Here is a 19,482-nt window from a genome sequence, read left to right on the forward strand (position 1 = left end):
GGTAATACATTCTGCTGTTTCTGGTACAAAAAACAGTATTTGGACCCAACAGAATTTTTCTCTCATTTATTTATGTTCACTACCCATAACCAGACCATTTCCAAGAGAGAACACATGAACAAAGTATATTTTTAGGCATCTGTAATTGCAGAACATGATTCAATGCCCACTGCTGGGAGGCTGCAGAGCATTGAGGGTTGGGAGATGTGTAGAGCACATAATGACAACACTCTGGGCTCCTCTGAGTACTATGCGAGTCGGGAAATTAGAGAGAACAACACATTAGGGATGAGATTTAGGTCAGGGGCTCCATTATGCTGTTTCATTTGAAGCACAACATGAGAAGAAACCTAAGAGCTCCACCAGTACATAGAAATCATAGTGTTGTGTTATGAGTCTGGCCAGTTATGCAAAAAAATCCTAAGTGAAAATTCTCCCTAGTTTTCCACTTACAGTACTGTACATGTTCTTTGAGCTGGAGAGTGTTGTACAAACCAGATACACACTTTGAGGTCAATACACCACTAGGGGAAAAGGGATCCATATGTAACACTTAATGTGACTAAAGCTTAATTTGTCTTATAATACCAGCCTTGAAAACCTCAATGCATTTCTGATTGGTCAGGTTTTCTGTTGTAAATTCCATAGAATCAAAAGCTAACATTGTGGAGTGTGATATAGGCCATAGGGAACAACTTTTAAAGCCGGCATCACACTACAGGACTCCACACGACTTCTAGTCAGAGAGCATGTCAAATTTAATGACTGCAGTTGCTGAATCTCGCTGCCTTTTCTGTCCTAGAGGGTGTCAAATTATACGACTAGGAAAAGCAGGGGGTGACACGATTACACGATTACCTCACGACGTTTCATCACGGTTTCAAATCTCGTGTTGTGCCGCGAAAGTACTACGAGGTCGCCTCGTTTTGGCAGCCAATCAATATCGAGCACACCGGAATAAGAGGTGGAGCACCGTACGAAAGTAAACAAACAACAAACATGAAACGACAGACACGAAACATCGAACAGACATCTGTGCTGGCTCCAGAGTTCGACGAGCCTCTCCTCCATGTGCACAGTCCGAAACACTTGCTTCCCTTCTTTCCTTGCAGCTGCATTGTACTTCCTGTTGGGCGCTCATTGGCTGTTGCCTGTTGCAGACACAAGAGCCCATCCCTAAGACTTGCGACTGGCTACGAGAAAATCGAACCAGTTTGATTTTATCATAGCGGGTCGCAGAGAGTCATGGGGGCTGTTTAGAGCGCTATGACTGAGTCGCTGGGGGTGTCACACTACACAACCGACGGTAACAGGCGCGTGGTGCAACTTGCTGTGATTTTCCTACGATTATGTAAATGAAGGCTACGACTGAAAATCCTACGAAACGTCATGTAGTAACAGAGGAAATTGCAGAGGAAAGGTGATAACACCTCACTCAATGAATTGCACACTCAACTTACAGTACATTTATTTAAATAGCAGAGTATACATTTAATTGTTTTGAAACAATGGTTTTGCAATGCTTAATGAATAAAATGTTTCCGCCTCAACTTTTAGATAGTGGTTAGCATTCTAAATCTAGTAATTTAGCTGCTTTCGAGATGGGAATATGCTTGTGAAGGCCCACACAGCGTAAAACGCTTACTGAGCATGGAAATAACATGACGCAGGAATATTTTGAGTCACAAACCTGAGGCATGAGAATGAAAAAGATGGGACTGGGCTGCTAGAAGATCCCCTGACTGGCAGGCCTTTCATCCTCCGTTTTAATAATTTGTCATGTGTTTTAATTTACTAAGGGGCAAAATGAAAAAAAACATCAGAAATGAACAAGCTCATTAGGGCTCCTTTCATTGAGGGCTTTAAGAAATGGGCTTATGATTAAAAGACAAATTAAAGGGAAAGGTGGTGAACTGAAGAACAGTTAACCGATTCCTCCATTTTGGAAAATTATTAAAATGCCTGCAGGGTGTTAATTTAAAGTGATGATACAAAGAACCTCTCAGCTGCAGAGACCCTCTATGCGCATGCAGACAGATAAGCACTCCAAGAACAAGATGATGGGCTCCTCTCACAGGGAAAGGGGAAAATGTAGGAAAGAGGCACAATCCCCCAGCACAAAAAGAAAAGCAGAGTTCAGGGCCAAACAGCAAGCCTGGAACAGAGGTGCAATGCTATGAAAAGAAAGGATCTTCAGTGACCAATGACTGATCAAAGTTTAGGCCAACTTGAAACTGCTGTTTTTCTTTTTTCAGAAGCCAAACATCAAACAAAACACCTACAGAATCTGTGGAATTGTGTTGCTCTAACATGATAGCTCAAACCATTCAGGTACATTAATTCACATAGGACCGAATACACTGTGATTTGAAGTGCATTGGTTGTTCACTCCAAAGGACTGAACGGCTGGTTCTGCCCCTTGGGTAATTACAATATACTGTAAGTACTGACACTCATTCTGTGACATGAACGTACTGTCCGAGATGCTGAAGTCTAAATCAGAAAAACGTAGTACACATGGCGAGACGCTTCCTCCCGTGGGAGGGGCTGTGCGCCACAGCTGGGTATCGGCAGCTTACCTTCGTACGTGGCCCTGAAGCCCTGCCCACTGACAGCGTAATCTGACAGGAGCCACAGCGTGAGGCGGGGGCCCGAGCTGACGATCGGAGGTGGGAGCTGGAATCCCGTCAGCCTGAGGAGAGAGCGAGGAAAAGAGAGTGAAAACCAGGAGCAAAGAGAAACAGAGTCGAGAGAGGGTGAGAGAAACAGTGAGGAAAGTCAGATTAAAACATAACTGTGTGCCTAAGGGCCCCATGGGATTGCGATGAGAGTTGAACATCTCTCATCAACAACATCGCTGTGATGTTTACAGAGGTACCACAAACAGCTGTCACTTCTATAAAAAGTTGCCACCCCCATCCGATTCTTTTTTTTCATTTCATGTTACGGAAAAGCAAAACACGATAGCACTGAACAGAGAAAAAATCACACAAATCTTGCCCTGAAGCAGTTTTAGCTGCTATAAGACCTCAATAAACAACTAACCGAAAATGTCTGCCCCTAATTTTAATAGAAAAGTGAGATGAATTTGACAGAACCCAATTACAAACGGAAAAATAATTAGCTTGGGTGTCGGAGCTGATGAGCAAAGGGAGGAAGGAGCTCTCTCGGCCTGACAGGAGCAGATTGCCTTGAAGAACTCAACCTAAGCTTTATGACATAGAAGACAGGAGCTTCTCTCCAACAGCTCTGATTAAATTAAAACATTCAACTTGCTCGTATACTAATTTCTCTTCCTAATGAGCTGAGATGCTCTGCAGTGTGGAGTCCAGGACAGGCTATTCAGCCATGATGCTGAAGCTGATACCTTGGCTTCTTTGAAGATACAGCTGGGTGAGACCCTCCAACCGGGACAGGGGGTACTTCTTCATGCAGAGGGTTGTGGGAGACTGGAATAAACTACCCAGACATTATGGTGCAGCTGATACCCTGGTTCTTTAAAAAAATAGCTGGACAAGCTCCTTGCACCAATTAACTACCAAACAAGCTAGATGGGCCAAATGGCTTTCTGTCATTTATGACTGTTCTATTTTTTATGCAGGTATCCTTAAATAACAATCAAGAGGACATTGGACTCATCCAAGTCACACATTGACCATTTTAAAACATTGTAGCTCTGTGCTGCATCTATCACTACTGTTTCCATTACTCCAGCAACTACTAATTTCTAACATTTCCCCTGTTATTATTATCGCTACATTTACTGTTCCTACTACTGCTGGTATTTGTATAACTCTAGTTTTAGCTCCAGTAGTACTAATACTACTTTTAAAACAACATACAAGGCAGAAGTGAATAGCAAACTGTTCAATTAGACATGCTGCTCAGTGTGTTAGCTATGGAGGTGCAATCATTCTGATGAACACTTACATGAACACTTAGCATAGATGATCTTATGACGCCATGCTTTAAATAAGATGATTTGCAGCTGAGAGAGGCTCGTGCCCTCCCCTCTTCCCACTAAATCCAGGTGAATGTGCGATGTTGAGATTGGGAGGGGAGGGGTTAGACAGAAAATCTCCTGATCAAACGGTTTCATAAACACTGAGAGCCTGGCGGACACTGATTTACTGTTACTCCAGAGCTGCTTCATAATAAAATGTGATTAAATGAACTGTCATCCCATGAAAAATAACCCTCCACAAGCTGACCACACTCTCAGTCCATAGGGAGCGGGCTCATGCACATGATGCGAAACAAAGTCTAGCAGCGAAGCTTTTAACTCAGCAGGAACTACAGCTCAAAAGAGGGAAAAAATAAAACAAGAACAATAGGAAATCTCAGCTCCAGGACAAATACCTTACCAGTGGCTTCACACATCAACACTACTTTCTCAAAAATCACTACAATAATGAATATACATTTAAAGCTGTTCCATATCTCAGAACAGGAGACTGGTTGTGTGAAAGCAAAATCATTTGTCTCTGGAATTTGCAACATGACTTCCATGCAGTTCAAATGCCTAGTGGGTGTCTGTTTCTGTTTCTCACACACAGTGTGTTTACTGTACATGTAACTAATATTCCTCTGTATCAATAATAATAATACACCCCATTAACTTTCCATAATCAACTTTACATTAGAATGTATCTTTTTAATTTTCCTGCCTCCAGTGCACTGGCAGCAAGAAAATTGTTTCCAAAGTAACAGGCCATCTACTTTTCAAATGTTAAAACTGAATGATGCTGTTTTTTTCCCATTTTCTCACCCATCTTTTCATCTTTCTTGCTGAATGTGCTGAAGGAGCTTTATCCTTATAGAAAAACCATACCATTACAGAAAGACCCCCAGATAAACGAGCAGAACAGCAGTAAAGAAAATCAAAGATGAACAGAGGCGGACCAGTGTTATTCACTGGGAGCTGCAGTTTGCTGACCATAGCCAGCAAAGTCTTCCTCTGGGCTCAGCTGATCCCAGCTCTATTCTACCCTGCTTCTTCTACTCCATCAACCACCTCCCCCACTTGCCTTCTGAAGAGATCTCCTCTGCTGGTGTGACATGCTTCCCCCCACCGGCCTGTTCTGCACCTCCTATGTTAGATGGGCCATCAGAGGTTGCCGTCAGGACACACCTTGGCTGGAATGTCTGTCTCATCAAGGCCCTTGCAGTCTGATGGCTACACATCCTAGTCACCCCTGCTTTCATCCCAAACTGACATGAATGCATATCTGGGCTGGTAGCCCAAAGCCATGTGATGGATACTGACTTGAAATGCCTAAGTTACAGCAAGCCCTTTTCATTTACAGTATAATTGCTTTTTCCCCGACTGCTGCTTTAAGAATCGCTTACTATGTTTTTTTTTACCAACATGTATTGATTGGTACATCACACTTGAAATACTGACAAGCATCTCCTTAGCCTCTTGTTTGTATGATTCTCTTGGCTCCGTTATGCCCATGGCAAGAGAATGGTGGTGAACATGACAGCATGTACAACTGTGGCCACATGCACTGATGCACCACATTAGCCAGTTTATTACATAAACACCCGAGAACATAAGAGAGGTTCTAAACAAGAGCTAATGATTCAGCCCATCTAACTTGTTTGGTTGCTAAACGAACCTAATTGATCCCAGGAACTCATCCAGTCTTTCTCATAAAAACCATAAAACATAAGAATATAAGAAAAGATCCAAATGAGAGAAAGCCATTAGATCTATCTAGTCCCTTCTGTAGTCCAACTATAGCCAGTTATTTCTTGAAAAAAGGCTACCAGCTTCACTACCATAGTTGGGTAACTTTTTCCCCAGTTCCAGCTTCCTCATTTCTGAGGTTTGTAGTAGTTTGTCTGTAGTTTGTGTCCTCTGGATTCATGCTTCATTGTTGACTGAAAATCCAGTGAGCCAATGAGAACAGAAACAATGTGGTGTTGAACTGTATCTCTTGAGAAACGATAAGAGAAGAAGCCAGGTGTCTCTCAAGTGCCAAAAAAATACAGAAGATTCAAACATAGAGACCAGATTACTTTTTAATTAATAATTTATTTGACTATTTTATTCTAAGAGCATTACATTTGCACTAATTTATACAGCTGGGTATTTTAATGGAATAACTCAGGTGGAGTGCCTTGCTCAAGGGTACAACAGCAGTGTCTCACCTGGGATAAGCCCCGAACCTTCCACAAGACAGTGAGTATTGGTGATAGGTGAGTGTGGAACAAGCTATCCAGCCATGTTTTTGATGTCAATTGTGACAGAACCCACATTTATAAATAAGGCAAACTCAAACTCAAAGGTTTTGAACACATTTGAACACATTAAATCTCACAAAGAAGGGTGTTGGTTGGAGCAGAGGGCTTTATTTTAGGGCTATGAAACCTGGGTGTTTTTTGTATTCTTTTCTGGAGAATATCCACAAAAGTGATTGTGCACCCCTGCTCAAAATGCATCAAACATTGGCTAGCTTTAAACCTCTAACTGTCTTTTAGATAATCAAAGTTTAGTCAGGAACTTTCTTCTTCAGAAGTTCAGAACTTCTTGTCCATCCTTTTTGCTTTCTTGTAATCTTCCTTTTTTAGATTTTGTTCCAGTTTATTTTTTATCTTTTGTTCTGTTTTCCAAATATAATTAAAAAGGAAAGGATTGATCAAATTCCCCAGCAAACAATTCCAAAGCCTTGGAATATCACTGTAGTTGGATGAGATGCAAAAAAGCTGTGCAACCTCCACAGATCGTTCTGTAAACCAGCACACATCCTGAGAGTGGCAATCATCTAACCCTGTAATTTGGGAATACTTACAGGTTTTAAGCAGTCATTTTTATCCTTGGCATCTTTGAAAAAGCTATGCCCACTTTTAAAATGACTAATTTTCATGCCAGCTGACTGAATTTGGATTGCTTTGCTCTTTGCCAACACCAACTGTTCGGATCCTTTCCAAAGATCGCACCCAGTCAAGCGCTGATTGAGCACTGGCAGTTTGAAAGGAGCAGGTCTGGTAGCATTAGAGTAATTAGGAGAAGACAAGTGGCATTATTAAAAATATCGTTAACTTCAAAAGGCATGAAACAAGAAATGAATCATAACAATTAAAATTAAATTCAAGATGTTTTGGTTACACTTGTTTTCATGGAATTATTTTGTGAAGTACTGCATTGCAATACTCGGTGCTCACATTTAATGAGTTTGGTGACTTATTTAAAACACAGGTCCGCACAGCAAGTTCTCTGGGATTGGAAAGTAATGTGACAAGACCCCATCCGCCGATGTCCTTCCTGTGCTCAAATCACAGAAATGAACACACGCTAAGCAGCAAGGAAGCAAGGAGTCTGGATTCAGTTCCACTTTCACATCACATGAAATGAAACACTGTCAGTGAGTGGCTGAAGAATTATGAGGAATGGATGTGATATATACGATGGGTTGGTGTCCCGACCAGGGTGTGCCCTGTCCTTGGCCCCATGCTTTCTGGAATAGGCTCTGACTCCCCTGGAACCCTCAATTGGAAGAAGCGGTTAGAAAATGGAAGGATGGGTGGGTTTGATATAGTGTAGATGACGCTAAGATGTGCTCTGTGCCATCCACTAAAGATGGGCAATGCTGCTGATCAGATGGAAACAAGTCTTGCTGGCGGTCAGACTTCTGTCCTGCTCTGTAAGGCACTAGGCTGTTGAGAGTCGTAACAGAAGCTCAAGCATCGTGTGGCATCCACGGTGCATGCAGACCACAGTAAAGCCTGGATGAACCTAAGAGCTAAAGTGAAATACTGAAGACAGAGCCACCAGGGACCAGGGGCTTCAGCCAACTTCAGACACTGGAGTCAGGTGCATTGGGAAGTAGGACCCATTCTTCCTTAAACCACATGCTCAATTTAAACACATCTTTCCGACCCCCTCTGGGATGCATTCCAGGCAAGCCCAGCAAGACATACTGTAGAATGCACCTCTTTAATTCCTCATGAGCACTTGATTGATCATACAACAAAGCATAAAGCAAAAAGCACAGGCAGAAACAAATGATACTAGCACTGACTCAGATAAATATTTAAAATTAGACGTTATCTGATCATTTTGTGTTGGTTAATTTATTAGTTTGTACTGCTGCATGGCAGTTCTATTCTATGCTGGTTGATCTGGCTGAGGCTCAAGAGTCTGAGAGCAAAATCAACCATTCCACTTTTCTACTCCACTTTGGTGTTGGAGCAAACTGCTTAAAGATGTTGCTCTGATAAGATAACTGCGTTTCCAAAAAATAAAATGATGAATCATCCCAGTCAAATGAAATGAAATCCCTCCAAAATGCCTCACAACAATTAAAAAGGATGAATCAGTTTTGTTTTGTTTCTTTTCTTCTTCTTAGCAGAGTGTGAAGTAAAATCTATCTAATTTGACATCCTCCTACGGTGACAAAGTACAAATGAAAGGAAGACGATTTCTTCATTCACCCTCTTAAAAAAAAAAACTTGGGTAGTGCTGACTGTAATGACTATTAAGAAGTTTTTTGTCTGAGCTACTTCTGTGTGGAGAGCAGTCATGTGTTCTTAGTCTTGCTTTGTGTCCACAGTGGGCTATGAATGACCACCACCCTCACCTGGGCAGCCCATATTCTAATTATAGAAAATCATGAATAATTTCTAATAATAATGGATGGTGGACGTATATATATTTATTTATACATGTTTGTGTTTTTCCTATTTTAAACTTCATAAAAAAATAAATAACACCCTTGCTGAAACTCAACATCCTGAAATAAGACCTTCTTTTTCACTCTCTCTTATATCAGCTCGTCTTCCCTAGATAAGAGATTGGCTTATCGGAAATTAAAGTCTGGTTGGCTAATTTGCTTAAGAATTATTTTTCCCCTTGTCCTCACAGACTATGAATCAGGGTTTAGGGCCACATTTGATTATATTACAAGGGCAGAGAGACGTGTTGACCCATGGAATTACAATCACGTTTCTGTGGTTATTACAGAAGCTCAGCCTCAGGAGGCGGGGGTTAAGTCTGCAGTAATTTGCTTCTCCTGCAGCTGCACTTGCCTTGGCACTAATAGACAAACAGGGAGTGGTGTAGAGAAAGGTGGATTTAACCTTTGACACCGGTAAGTGTCTTCAGTCTTGCTCTGTATAATCGACTTCATGGTTCTAACACACGTGGGAACTGAGGAATGGATGCATCTGTAATAATGTGTTCCCACTACACAGCTCAAGCCAGGTATGCAGAATTATTTATCACAGTTTTTTTTAAACATTTAATCAAACTTTTGACCTTCACACAACTGTCAATGGAAAATTGTGTCTTTGATCAAGTACAGGCTTTGCAATTACCAACTGTATTTGGGGCTGAGGTCTTGAATTAAAGTTTAATCACGCTCTTGCCCCAAACTGCACAAAAAGATGTTGAAAAATCCGGGGGCTTCAGCCTCCTAGAGATTAACTTAAAAGACTTTTCTCTCTTCTGAAGTTTCATGAAATTCGAGGTTTAAAGAAGGAACCGTCAACAGGGTACAGTGGCTTATTCACAACCAAAACAAATTGCTGAGCTTGTATCAAAGCATGAGTAAAAAAAAAACTATAGTACCTGTTCATAACTTTAAGATAAAAAATTAAACTAATTAAGTAGCAAATTAAACTACATTGGTAAAATAGAAAATGTGCGGAAGGAAATGGAAAGCATTAGGAGTGAGAAAAGCTTCCAAGAGACATGAGCCTCTCTTCTCCATCTTCATCAAACAGTGATTGACCCTTGGATCACAGGCCCACAGCCATCACTCACAGGCATCTGATATCGACACCATATTCCAGAGCCATAACACGACAATGAATTTAATTACAAGAGTTAATTGAGCTCCTTCCTCCTGGCCTTCGGCGCACAGGGGGAAGATGTATTCGTCATCCCCCAGATCTCGTCGTGTCAGCCCTTTAGTTTGCTGTGCTTTATAATAACCTTTTTGGGTTCGCTCGACTGCCCACTAATTAAGCTGTTTTAACACCCCATAAATTCTGTCTTGGCTCATATTATGAATCAGCTTGCTAAACAATTTGCCTTTTTCCTCTATCTTCTGCAGAAAATTGATTTCCATCATAATGCCATCACAGCTAAGATGGGAAATGTCATTGTCTTTCTTTCTCTTATACAGTATCTCTCTATATGCTTTCTCTCCTTCTACCTTTCTGAACTGGGACTCCACATTAACACTCTAGGTCATGTCGTCCCTGCTCAAGAATATCATCCTTTTTCCCCAGTACTTGCAGATCCCTCTTCATCTCCCTGTATATCTATCTAATCAGTATTTGTTTTTGAATCTGCTTGTTCTCAAAATAGATAAGTAATTCCATTAGCTTGAACAAAACAATCAGTAGGGTACAGCTCATAGAAACCCAATGCATGTCAATGGCTGGTGCCCATCAGAAATGCACCAGACAGACAGCCAGGGTAACAGTACAATCTTAATGCGCTGCATGAAAACCTCTACCTACTTTCATGAAATGCTTAAACACTACACCTTAGCTTTATAATGGCTCATTATCCAACCTTCTTATCTATCTGAGAGTATATGTCATTACTTCCTATCGTCTTTCAAACCATTCCTACCTACCTATTTATATTTAACAAGCTCACAAATTACAAGGGGAAAAAGAAAACGCTAAATCAATGTTTCTTGTTCAATTTTAGAGATGTTCAGAACATTCCAGGAGGCAATTAATTAATTCTGAAACACAATGGTAAAAGTGTATAAAGGTTATTCCAGTTCTCTGGCCAACATCAGGCTGCTTCAATTACATGGTCACCCTTGATATGGGCAAAAGAACTGCTGAAAGAGAACTGTTAGTACAGTAGGTACAAAATGACATGTGTGCATTGTGCCCAATTCAAGTCTGCTTGTTTGATAGCTAATAAATCTAAAAATCCCATGCAGCTGTTTCTTCAAGTATGGCACCAGTAACTTGGCTGGATACTTACAGCTCTTGTGTAAATGGTTTTATTTGTATTGTAGTAAAAGTGTTTTAGAATTCCACAGAATACGTTGCTGCTTTGGTTGGATAAATGTTACAAAAGCAACTGAAACAGTGAAGTCACAAAGACTAGGTAAAGATCAGGCTGTTTTAAGTTGCATAGTACATGTCTGAAAAACTGTACCATCAGTGTTACAAAGTTTAATAAGGCCAGTCAGTCCACCCTTTTCATGTGGTATTTAGTAACAAGGCTACTAGGTTCAACAAAATGGCTGGTAAGCTTATTCCAGACTCACCCTCACTGTAAGAAAATGCCTCCCTGTTATCAATTTTGAATTCACACCCCCTTAATTCCACCTGTGACCTCGGTTTCATGTTTCTGCTGAAAAAGCCCATTGGGGCGACTTTGTCAATGCCTCAGAGGATTTTGAAAACTCAATTGAAGTCTCTCGTAGAATTCGCAGATCAAGATGGTATAGATCCAGTGTTCCCAGACCCTCATTGCAGGATGTTTTTTTTTTAAATTGGGACTGGATCTGGCCCCACTTCTTTGGAATGATTCTAGAGCAGTGATGTCTTTGGTATAACGTGACATCGCGAGATTTTTGAAAATGCAAGCAATATAAGAGACGGGGTCAATTTAAACGCATCATTTACACTGTATTACCAAAAGTACTGGGGCATGAAATGATGAAATAATGAGAATTGCTGTACTGGTACTTTTTTTTAATAGCAAATTAATGCACATCATCACATTTTATATTTATTCATGTGTTAATACCCGTCTTTTTAATCTTTTAATGTTCTTAATTCTATATTGACAAAGGATTTATTTTTATAGTTCTGAAAGGAATAAAAAATAACAAAAATAGCAATAATTAGCAATGTAATTAGCATTATTTGATCATTTTCAAAACCTGCAAGCATATTTGCCTGGATTAGAATCCAACAAGCATCTTCATATCATTAGACCTCAGCTGATTCTAAACTGCTCTGATGTTCAATCCTCTTGAAAGTAGCTTTTTTCCTTTTCCCCTCATCACTTTTAATTTCCTCTGACAAAAGCTCTCACCCCTTTAGAGCCTCTCTGCTGGGTTTTAGCAAAAGTGGAATCAGAAAACAATCATTTTTCTTTTTTGCCTTCCTCTTTTATCGCTGTGCCAATGCAGGAAGCATTTAAGGCACCAGAGCTACATAAACCACTGGACAGGGGAATAAATACATCAGAAAAGGGTTCTGAGGGACAACAGATGATGTATAAGTAGACCTGGGTCAACCCTCAGTCTATGGATTTCCTCTCCCCAAGCCCTTTTACATTTTCAAACCCCATCTTGTAATTATCTTAAGTAACAGGAATAAAGATTCATGGTCTCTGGAGAAGGGGAACCAACCACTGCTGAAGAGAGAGGAACACAGCTGGCTTCCGCCTGCCCCTCTGTGACACAACGCTTAATTACACTCCCTGCATGAAGTGTGTGTACCACTGCGATCAATAACGTCGAGGCAGAATATGAGCCCATGAGTTATGTCCCTTTGGGCGGTCAGGGCACTGTTCTCTCAGGTTGGTTTTTCCCAGCCTCAGTTAAACAAATTCTGCTCAACCCTGGCTCAGCAAAAGCCACCGGGATTCAGGGAACTGCTGAGACAAAGCAGCCGAGGTGTGAGGAGAGCTGCACTCCTCCGTTCCCACTCCGGCTGCACGTTTGGCGATATGAGCTCAGATGCAGCTGCCTCTACCCTGGTGCTCCTTCACTTACAGACCTTCCAGTAGCTCAGCCAAACCCTGATTCACAAGGATTAACAATACCCAGAATGCCGACATATTAAAAATGTTAATTGAATGCTCTAGCACAGTACGATTCGGCTAAACCCACTTGTAGTACGATGAAGAAGCTGCCTAACCCGGGGAGCGATGGGGTGGAGGCAGAACACACAGGAAAAAGGGCTTACATAAAATACGTAAATATAATAAATACGTATGGTATTTATATATTGTTTAACTTGATGTCAGGAATGAGTCAGGGCAGCTAAGGGAAGAGTTAACTCGGCTGCTGTCATCCCTCACACCCTTTAAGCTGTAAACTCCATTTGATGTGGAGTACAGGCACGGCACAGATTAGTTAAGCGGTGTAACTTGCCTGGCAAAAGAAATGGCACTCAGACGGTAAGGTCAGATCTCATGTACCGTACCTCTCTCCCCTCGTTTCTCATGCAGTGAACCGGGAAGGTACTGCAAGGGTGAGGGTGGGGTGGAGGAGTGGGTGCAAGAGAAGATGTGGGAGTGGGCACTCTGCTGTCAGGGTATTTATATGCAGGAGGTAGGAAGTGGGCGAGATCAGGGTTTGGCCTCCTCCCTGACGTACATTTAAAACTCCATTTACTGTGGGGTAACCAGAGCAAAAGCAAAGCACAGCGAAGGACAGGTCAAGCAAATGTATGGCCACACATAGTGAAATACTGCGGGGCAAAGCAAGAAGCAGGACTGGGGGACCCTGACAAAAAACAGAGAGATTTTTTAGCTGATAATTTTACCCAATTGTAAACTATCCAATTTACAATTGGAACTATTTGTAGAGCTGGACATATTGCAGTACCTTGAATTCCCATTGTGTCTGGTATCCTAACCACTTTAAAGCAGCTTTATTATTGAGAGCATGCAATAACAGCAAGGGCCACACATTATATGTATATTTCACCTAATTTAGGCCAATACATCCTGGATGTGGTCGTGAAAAATCAGAGGACACTCTGACGAAAAAAAAAATCTATTTCGGAGATTTATAAATGAATAATTTCCCTGTCTTGCATTCCAGAGAGATGAAGCCTGGTATCCAGATTGAGAAACTCTGGCAATAGGTCTGCTGTCTCCATTAATTTTTAAATAAAGAATAAAGATGTGTCATAACTGTAACTGTGGCTCAGATTCAGTGTGATGGAGATCTTCATACAGAAGACTTAATGTGCGCTGCCCCCCACAGCATTAATCATTCCATGTCCTGGTTGGTTGCAGAGCAGTGGTGTGAGAAGAGAAGGAAAAAAGAACAATTTAGTGATATTCAACTCTCTTATGAATGATATGGAGGATTTACTTGATCTCCATTACAGAATGCACCTGAAGTCCCATGCTTTTCTGAGGCTGTATTACAAGCATTCGTATTACTCTAGCTAGGGATGAGGTAAGAACGGGTTTTGCATCGCAGTTTGATACTCTATATTTCATGGTTTCTAACCAGCAAGCTTTTGTATAAATAGTGCAAATAACACACAGGGCAAATAGTTGTAAATGGCTGCATGTCTGGGGTATTAAAATATATATGCATACTGTATGTAGGCTTTATTTTCCTAATATTTTAACTTAACATCTGATTTAATTTACACAAAATACATCAAATTTGTAAATGAGAAATGGCAGAAAGTGGTCTGCAAAGGGATTCTTATTTCCATCCCTGTCACAGTGGAAAACAAAATCCTATTTTTATTCTCATCTCAAAGCAATACACTGTAATCTGTGGGACTGGAGTGAAGGGCAACTCGACCAACCCTGCATGAAGGAACCGTGTTGTGCCTTGAATGTCGCCAGTGTGTTCCAGAAGAAAATCACCTAAGTGTGCAGTGGACAAAAAAACCTAAAATGGATTTCAAAAACATGTTAGTGTGCTTTTTACGTAATCTGTTTATTTCAGAGTATGATGCAGTAAGATTGCAAATCTGGGTCAGTGCACTGTCTCAGCACAGGTACTTTAATATAAAAGTCTCAAAAATGTCCTTTGTACTAGGACAGGAAAAGAGGAATTAAATGTTTTCCGTTTCCTGTTTTTCAGTTTTTGTCATTAAGAGGTTTGTGTGGCAAATTGCATTCTTTGTAGATGAATCGTAGTATAAATGTAAAAGAAAGTGTCACTCAGTTCTCTGTGATAAAGAGTAAGATCTTTCTATGACTTCTTCCTAACTTGAAATCTATTTAGTTTAGGGAGAGGACAGTATATTAAACAGGATGGTGATCCTTGTCTGGATTTACTGCCCCTTTCACAACTACCTAGTCAATAACAGTACCATGAAAGCTTACCTTTTGAAAAAGAAATCTCTCTAATGCTTAAATAATGGGTAGCAAATGATCAGAGCATATGAAACACTAAAACAGTTACTTGGAATACAGTCAGTACTGACTTGAATACAAATTGAATGATTTTATTTCTTAGGATATTTTGATTTCTTTATAAAAGTAAAGAAATGGATTTTACAAAAACAAACCCAAGTGTCAATACCTTGGTGCCTCAGTGACCACTACACTGCCAAAGTCTCTTTAGACAAGGCAAATGTATAAAACGGATAACAGTGGTGAATTTAATTTAATGAAACAGTAGCAGTCCATACAATCCCTCATCAGCCTAATAAAATGGTCTATCTGGAGCAGCTGCAAAGATAAGCTATATATCTCTGGAGCTCTAGTTCAGGTTAAAGAAATAAATATGTGCAATTAGAGAGAGTGCCTTCATACTCCCAGTAGTGGTTCATCTTTGCCACCATTACAAATAACAGTAAAAACAGCACTAAGTATCAGCTAAGAAAATGTGCTTCTTCTTGTACAGGATTTCAGATTCATTGGAAAATATCTTAGGTCTGAAAACCAGGAAGCAGAGACTCCATGGAGTCAAGGAGCACTCTGGTGTTTGCGAAATAAAAGCTCTCATCTATTGGTCAGCATCTGGAGTCTCCACCTCCAGTCCATTAGGGTTATTAGGTCCCTTTAGGACAGCAGCAGTTTAAAGGGCCAGTGATCTTGAAATGTTAGCTTGGATAAACCCTTTTTACATCTAGAAAGAATGGAGTGTTTCTGAGGTGGGGTTGAGTTTAAGGGGGTTGCAAAATTCCATACACAATATCCAAGAAAGTGATGTAAATCAGGAGAAATGAAGACCAGGCATGGGAACAATAACTGCACCCATACTTTATAGTCCTAATTCCAGGGGGTGGTAACCAGATTAAAGGTCTAGCATATTAATGCTATTAAGCAAAAGGGGTGATTACTATTAATAATTAATATACTGTAGCTGTCGGTAACCCTATAAGGCTTATATAAGTGGTCTTGTAAAGTGATTAACAGAGGCTTCAAAAACCTTTAATGACTCTTGAGAAGCAAGATTGGAAAACCCTCATCTGGCTTTCATAAACGCCCATCTGTGACTTCCCAAGACTGAGACAAATAAAGGCTTCTCATTGGACATGGCCACTAGCGTGTTTACTACACTGAGGCGCACAGTGGACATCCAGCAGATATACCTTTAGACACGGAGTCAAGCTCTTAGTGCAAATTTCAAATTCAGCGTCTGCTGTTTGAAAATACCAAGTGCTGCATTAATCCTTGAGAATGACAGTAAATGGAAAAAGGGACTTGTTTCTTGAGAAACAAAAAAAAATTGCAGAAAGCAGAGCCTGTCTCAAGAGGCAGCAAAAAAAAAGGTCTCGACAAAACACCTGTGAGGACAAGATTGCATCTGATTTCTGGGTGACAGCTGACAATTTTCCTTTTGCTTTTTTAATATCCTGTCATTCCGATTAGCCTGTCACTATGATCGCCCCATTATTGCCATTTCCTCTGATTTCCACAAGCACTTTAAAAGACTCTTTAAAGTGACACAAATCGGTTCTGTTGAAAACCATGTGCTGAGACTCTGTGACCTGTCAAACACGCAAGTTACGATGAGACAGCCGACATTTTCCCATTTCAGTGCATTAGGAAAGAAACCAGTTTGATCCCAAAGTCCTCAAAAGTTTATTCATTTTTTATTGAACTCCTGGATGAGCTGTGAAGTTAGTAAAATCATGCTAAAACTTGCAAAAGAGACAAATACTGTATTAGACCTCAATGACATTCTCTCAAGAGAATTAACACACTCCTCTAATCCACAAAATGAGATTCATGAGATTATAGTTCAGTTCAGACGGCACAAAAATCGATTCTGTTCTAACATTTGCAGCCTTACAAAGGGGGAAAAAATACAAGAGTAATGTTCCCAAATTTTGGAGGCCACAAAAGGTTTCAGTAATGAGTTACTACCTGTCACAGAAACGCAAGGCACAATATATCTGCAGACTTCAACTGCTTGTGCCAATAATAACCTGTATGCAATTGCACAGGATTCCCGGGCGCATGACTTAACACTTTTCTTTCTTTTAGAACTAAAGCAATAGTAATGTACCGGCAAAAGTCGACACTATTCAGAACACACCGTGCCCCCGTATACAGGGAGAATTCCTTTACATTTCCACGGTGTCTTTCAAGATCCACCTCTGAAAATACTCTTTCATGCCCCGTAGTCAAAAGCGAGCAGCAGCCGTGATGTTTACAGAGCCTTGCAAGCTGAACAGCGGACCGGAACATATTAGCCACTCAGGTGTTTTGCAGATAAACACCTTGTGCCGTCGATGCTTGCTAGTTTGGCTGCTTTTCATTTATTTTGTTCATTTGCTGTCGTTAACAGTGTGTGAAGCCTGTCGACAGTGGAGCGTGAAGCTAAAGAGGCTGGAGGTGCTGCCGATTGAACCTGCAGACTGTAGACTTCCTCTCCCTCTTCCCTCCGCTTGTCAGAGAAGCACATTTCACTTCCCCAGGTCTCCTCGACCCCGGGGATTAAACTCCGGTAATCCTCCTCCTTTCCCGTCTCACGCCTGTACCGAAAGCTTCCATGCTCTTGCATGAGCCTAGTTGTACAGGAATAATGAGAGAATTGGAGGCACAGATAAGGAGATAATTAGCGAGCCTTGGGCCAGAAAGTGCTTCATGGGTGGTGTCAGTTCTTCTTAGACATAGTGCTGAGACCAATTTATCAAATCCTCCCCCAGCCCCCAACACCCACCAACACAGTTGTGACTTGTTTACTGGAGATTAGCAGGAGATAAGGGATCAGTCCACAATGGAGTCAACATGTTCTGCAGCCTTTTTACTGTCTCTTCATTCTCCCTGCAGACACCTTAGCACATTAAGAAGGACAGAGATAGTGAGATCTATCTTCAGGCAGCCTCAGTGGAATTAAGGCGTGTAGGGAGGAGCAGGCAATGAACAGCCTCAGAACAGCTTTTTGAGCTCCTCCTGTTTAAAGCGTGAGGTGGGTTTGAGGATATTGTGTTCACAGTTTTCAAGAAACAATACAATATAAATGTTTTTGTGTTCCCAGAAACAATATTGTTGACCATATGGAATATGAGGGCTTATTTCAAATATTAATAAGAAATATGTATGGAAACACAGGTTTTAATTTATTTATAGAGAACTCTGGGAACATGGAGCCTAATTAGAAAACAAACGATGTTGAGAAGAAACCAGGAATTACAGTATGCCACAAGACAGAGCATAAATGTATTGGAACCGCATTGTAGTTAAAATTGTGGACTTGGAACTGGAACAGTGGCCAGGAACACTAGGAAATAGGAAAAACAACAACAGATAATTGTGAAATTATTGATAGCATTTGCTATAGTTACTGTAGTCCGACTTGAGTTGCTTCTGTCTCAACAGTTCTAATGTGGATATTGCTACTACTGCCACTGCTGCTAATAAAACTAATGCACCAGCAGTAGCACTTCACAAAACCAGCAACAAGAAGCCGTGGTGGTGAACTGGGTGCAATATGTGCGGAAAAACGGGTGATAAATTCCGGACAGTTTCTACGGATGCTATTTCATAAAGCGTTTCCCAGTGCAGAAGAGAGAACGACTCTGTCAGCTCGACAGACGGCTCCCCGAAGCGAACCTCCACTGCCTGGCTGTCTTGAGCACTGATAAATGGCACAGCCACGCGTCCTTGGGTGCAGCGATCACATGATTAATGGGCCGGAGTCGGGGAGAAAGCCGCAGGAGAGGCTGGTGCACCGCCGCAGGTGAGAGAACGGCCTGTGATGCAAGCCACCAGGAGGACAAGGAGGGGGAGCTGAGGTTCGACTTGACACTGCAAGACAAACAGGCACAGCGAGGTACCCACAGCCACCTGGGAGCTCAGTCTCCGAGGCAGACGGGCGCGGGCATGGGCGATCTGGTGCCCAAGCACTAATTTGGAGGATCCCACTCTGCTACCTTGGCACACGGCAACTATGAAAAAATTCCTTCTTTGGCTTCACCTGCAGCAGGGTCACCAGCCCTCCCGTTGCAGAAAGGGGCAAAAAGAACAAGCTGCTGCATCAGGGGAAAAAAAGCTAATGGCTCAGGTTTATAAGCAGAATCTATGGGCCTAAAATTATAGCGTAACAGCAGTAATATTTTGCATGGTAGTGTATTACTGGAAGATAAGGTAATATTTTAATTTACAATTTAATATCTAAATAAAAATGTACAGTGTGCAAATCAAAGCTAAAAGATTATATTTACATTCATTAATCACAAATAATAAATACAGAAAGTGGCTTTTCTTCCTCCTGCACAGTGCCAGTATCAGTTGCAACGGATGTATCTGTTCATTGGAAAAAGTTCACTAAAATCTTTCATTATTTTAGAGGCATAGTTCCCTAGTGCCAAACAGCAGCTAACAGGATAATGTGA

The 19,482-nt window shown here is 41.2% G+C and overlaps 1 protein-coding gene across 1 annotated transcript in view; it reads right to left on the reverse strand.

Annotated features, from left to right (window-relative positions):
* The window catches only part of csmd2 (CUB and Sushi multiple domains 2), a 266,444-nt gene that overhangs the window by 215,823 nt on the left and 31,139 nt on the right, over positions 1–19,482 (reverse strand). Inside the window, exon 3 of the mRNA XM_088932853.1 lies at positions 2,580–2,692. Within this exon, the coding sequence (XP_088788979.1) occupies positions 2,580–2,692 (113 nt within the window). The remainder of the gene's footprint in view (positions 1–2,579; positions 2,693–19,482) is intronic.

Source organism: Atractosteus spatula, chromosome 14, assembly GCF_055471065.1.
Source record: "Atractosteus spatula isolate fAtrSpa1 chromosome 14, fAtrSpa1.hap1, whole genome shotgun sequence".
Taxonomy (NCBI): Eukaryota; Metazoa; Chordata; class Actinopteri; order Semionotiformes; family Lepisosteidae; genus Atractosteus; species Atractosteus spatula.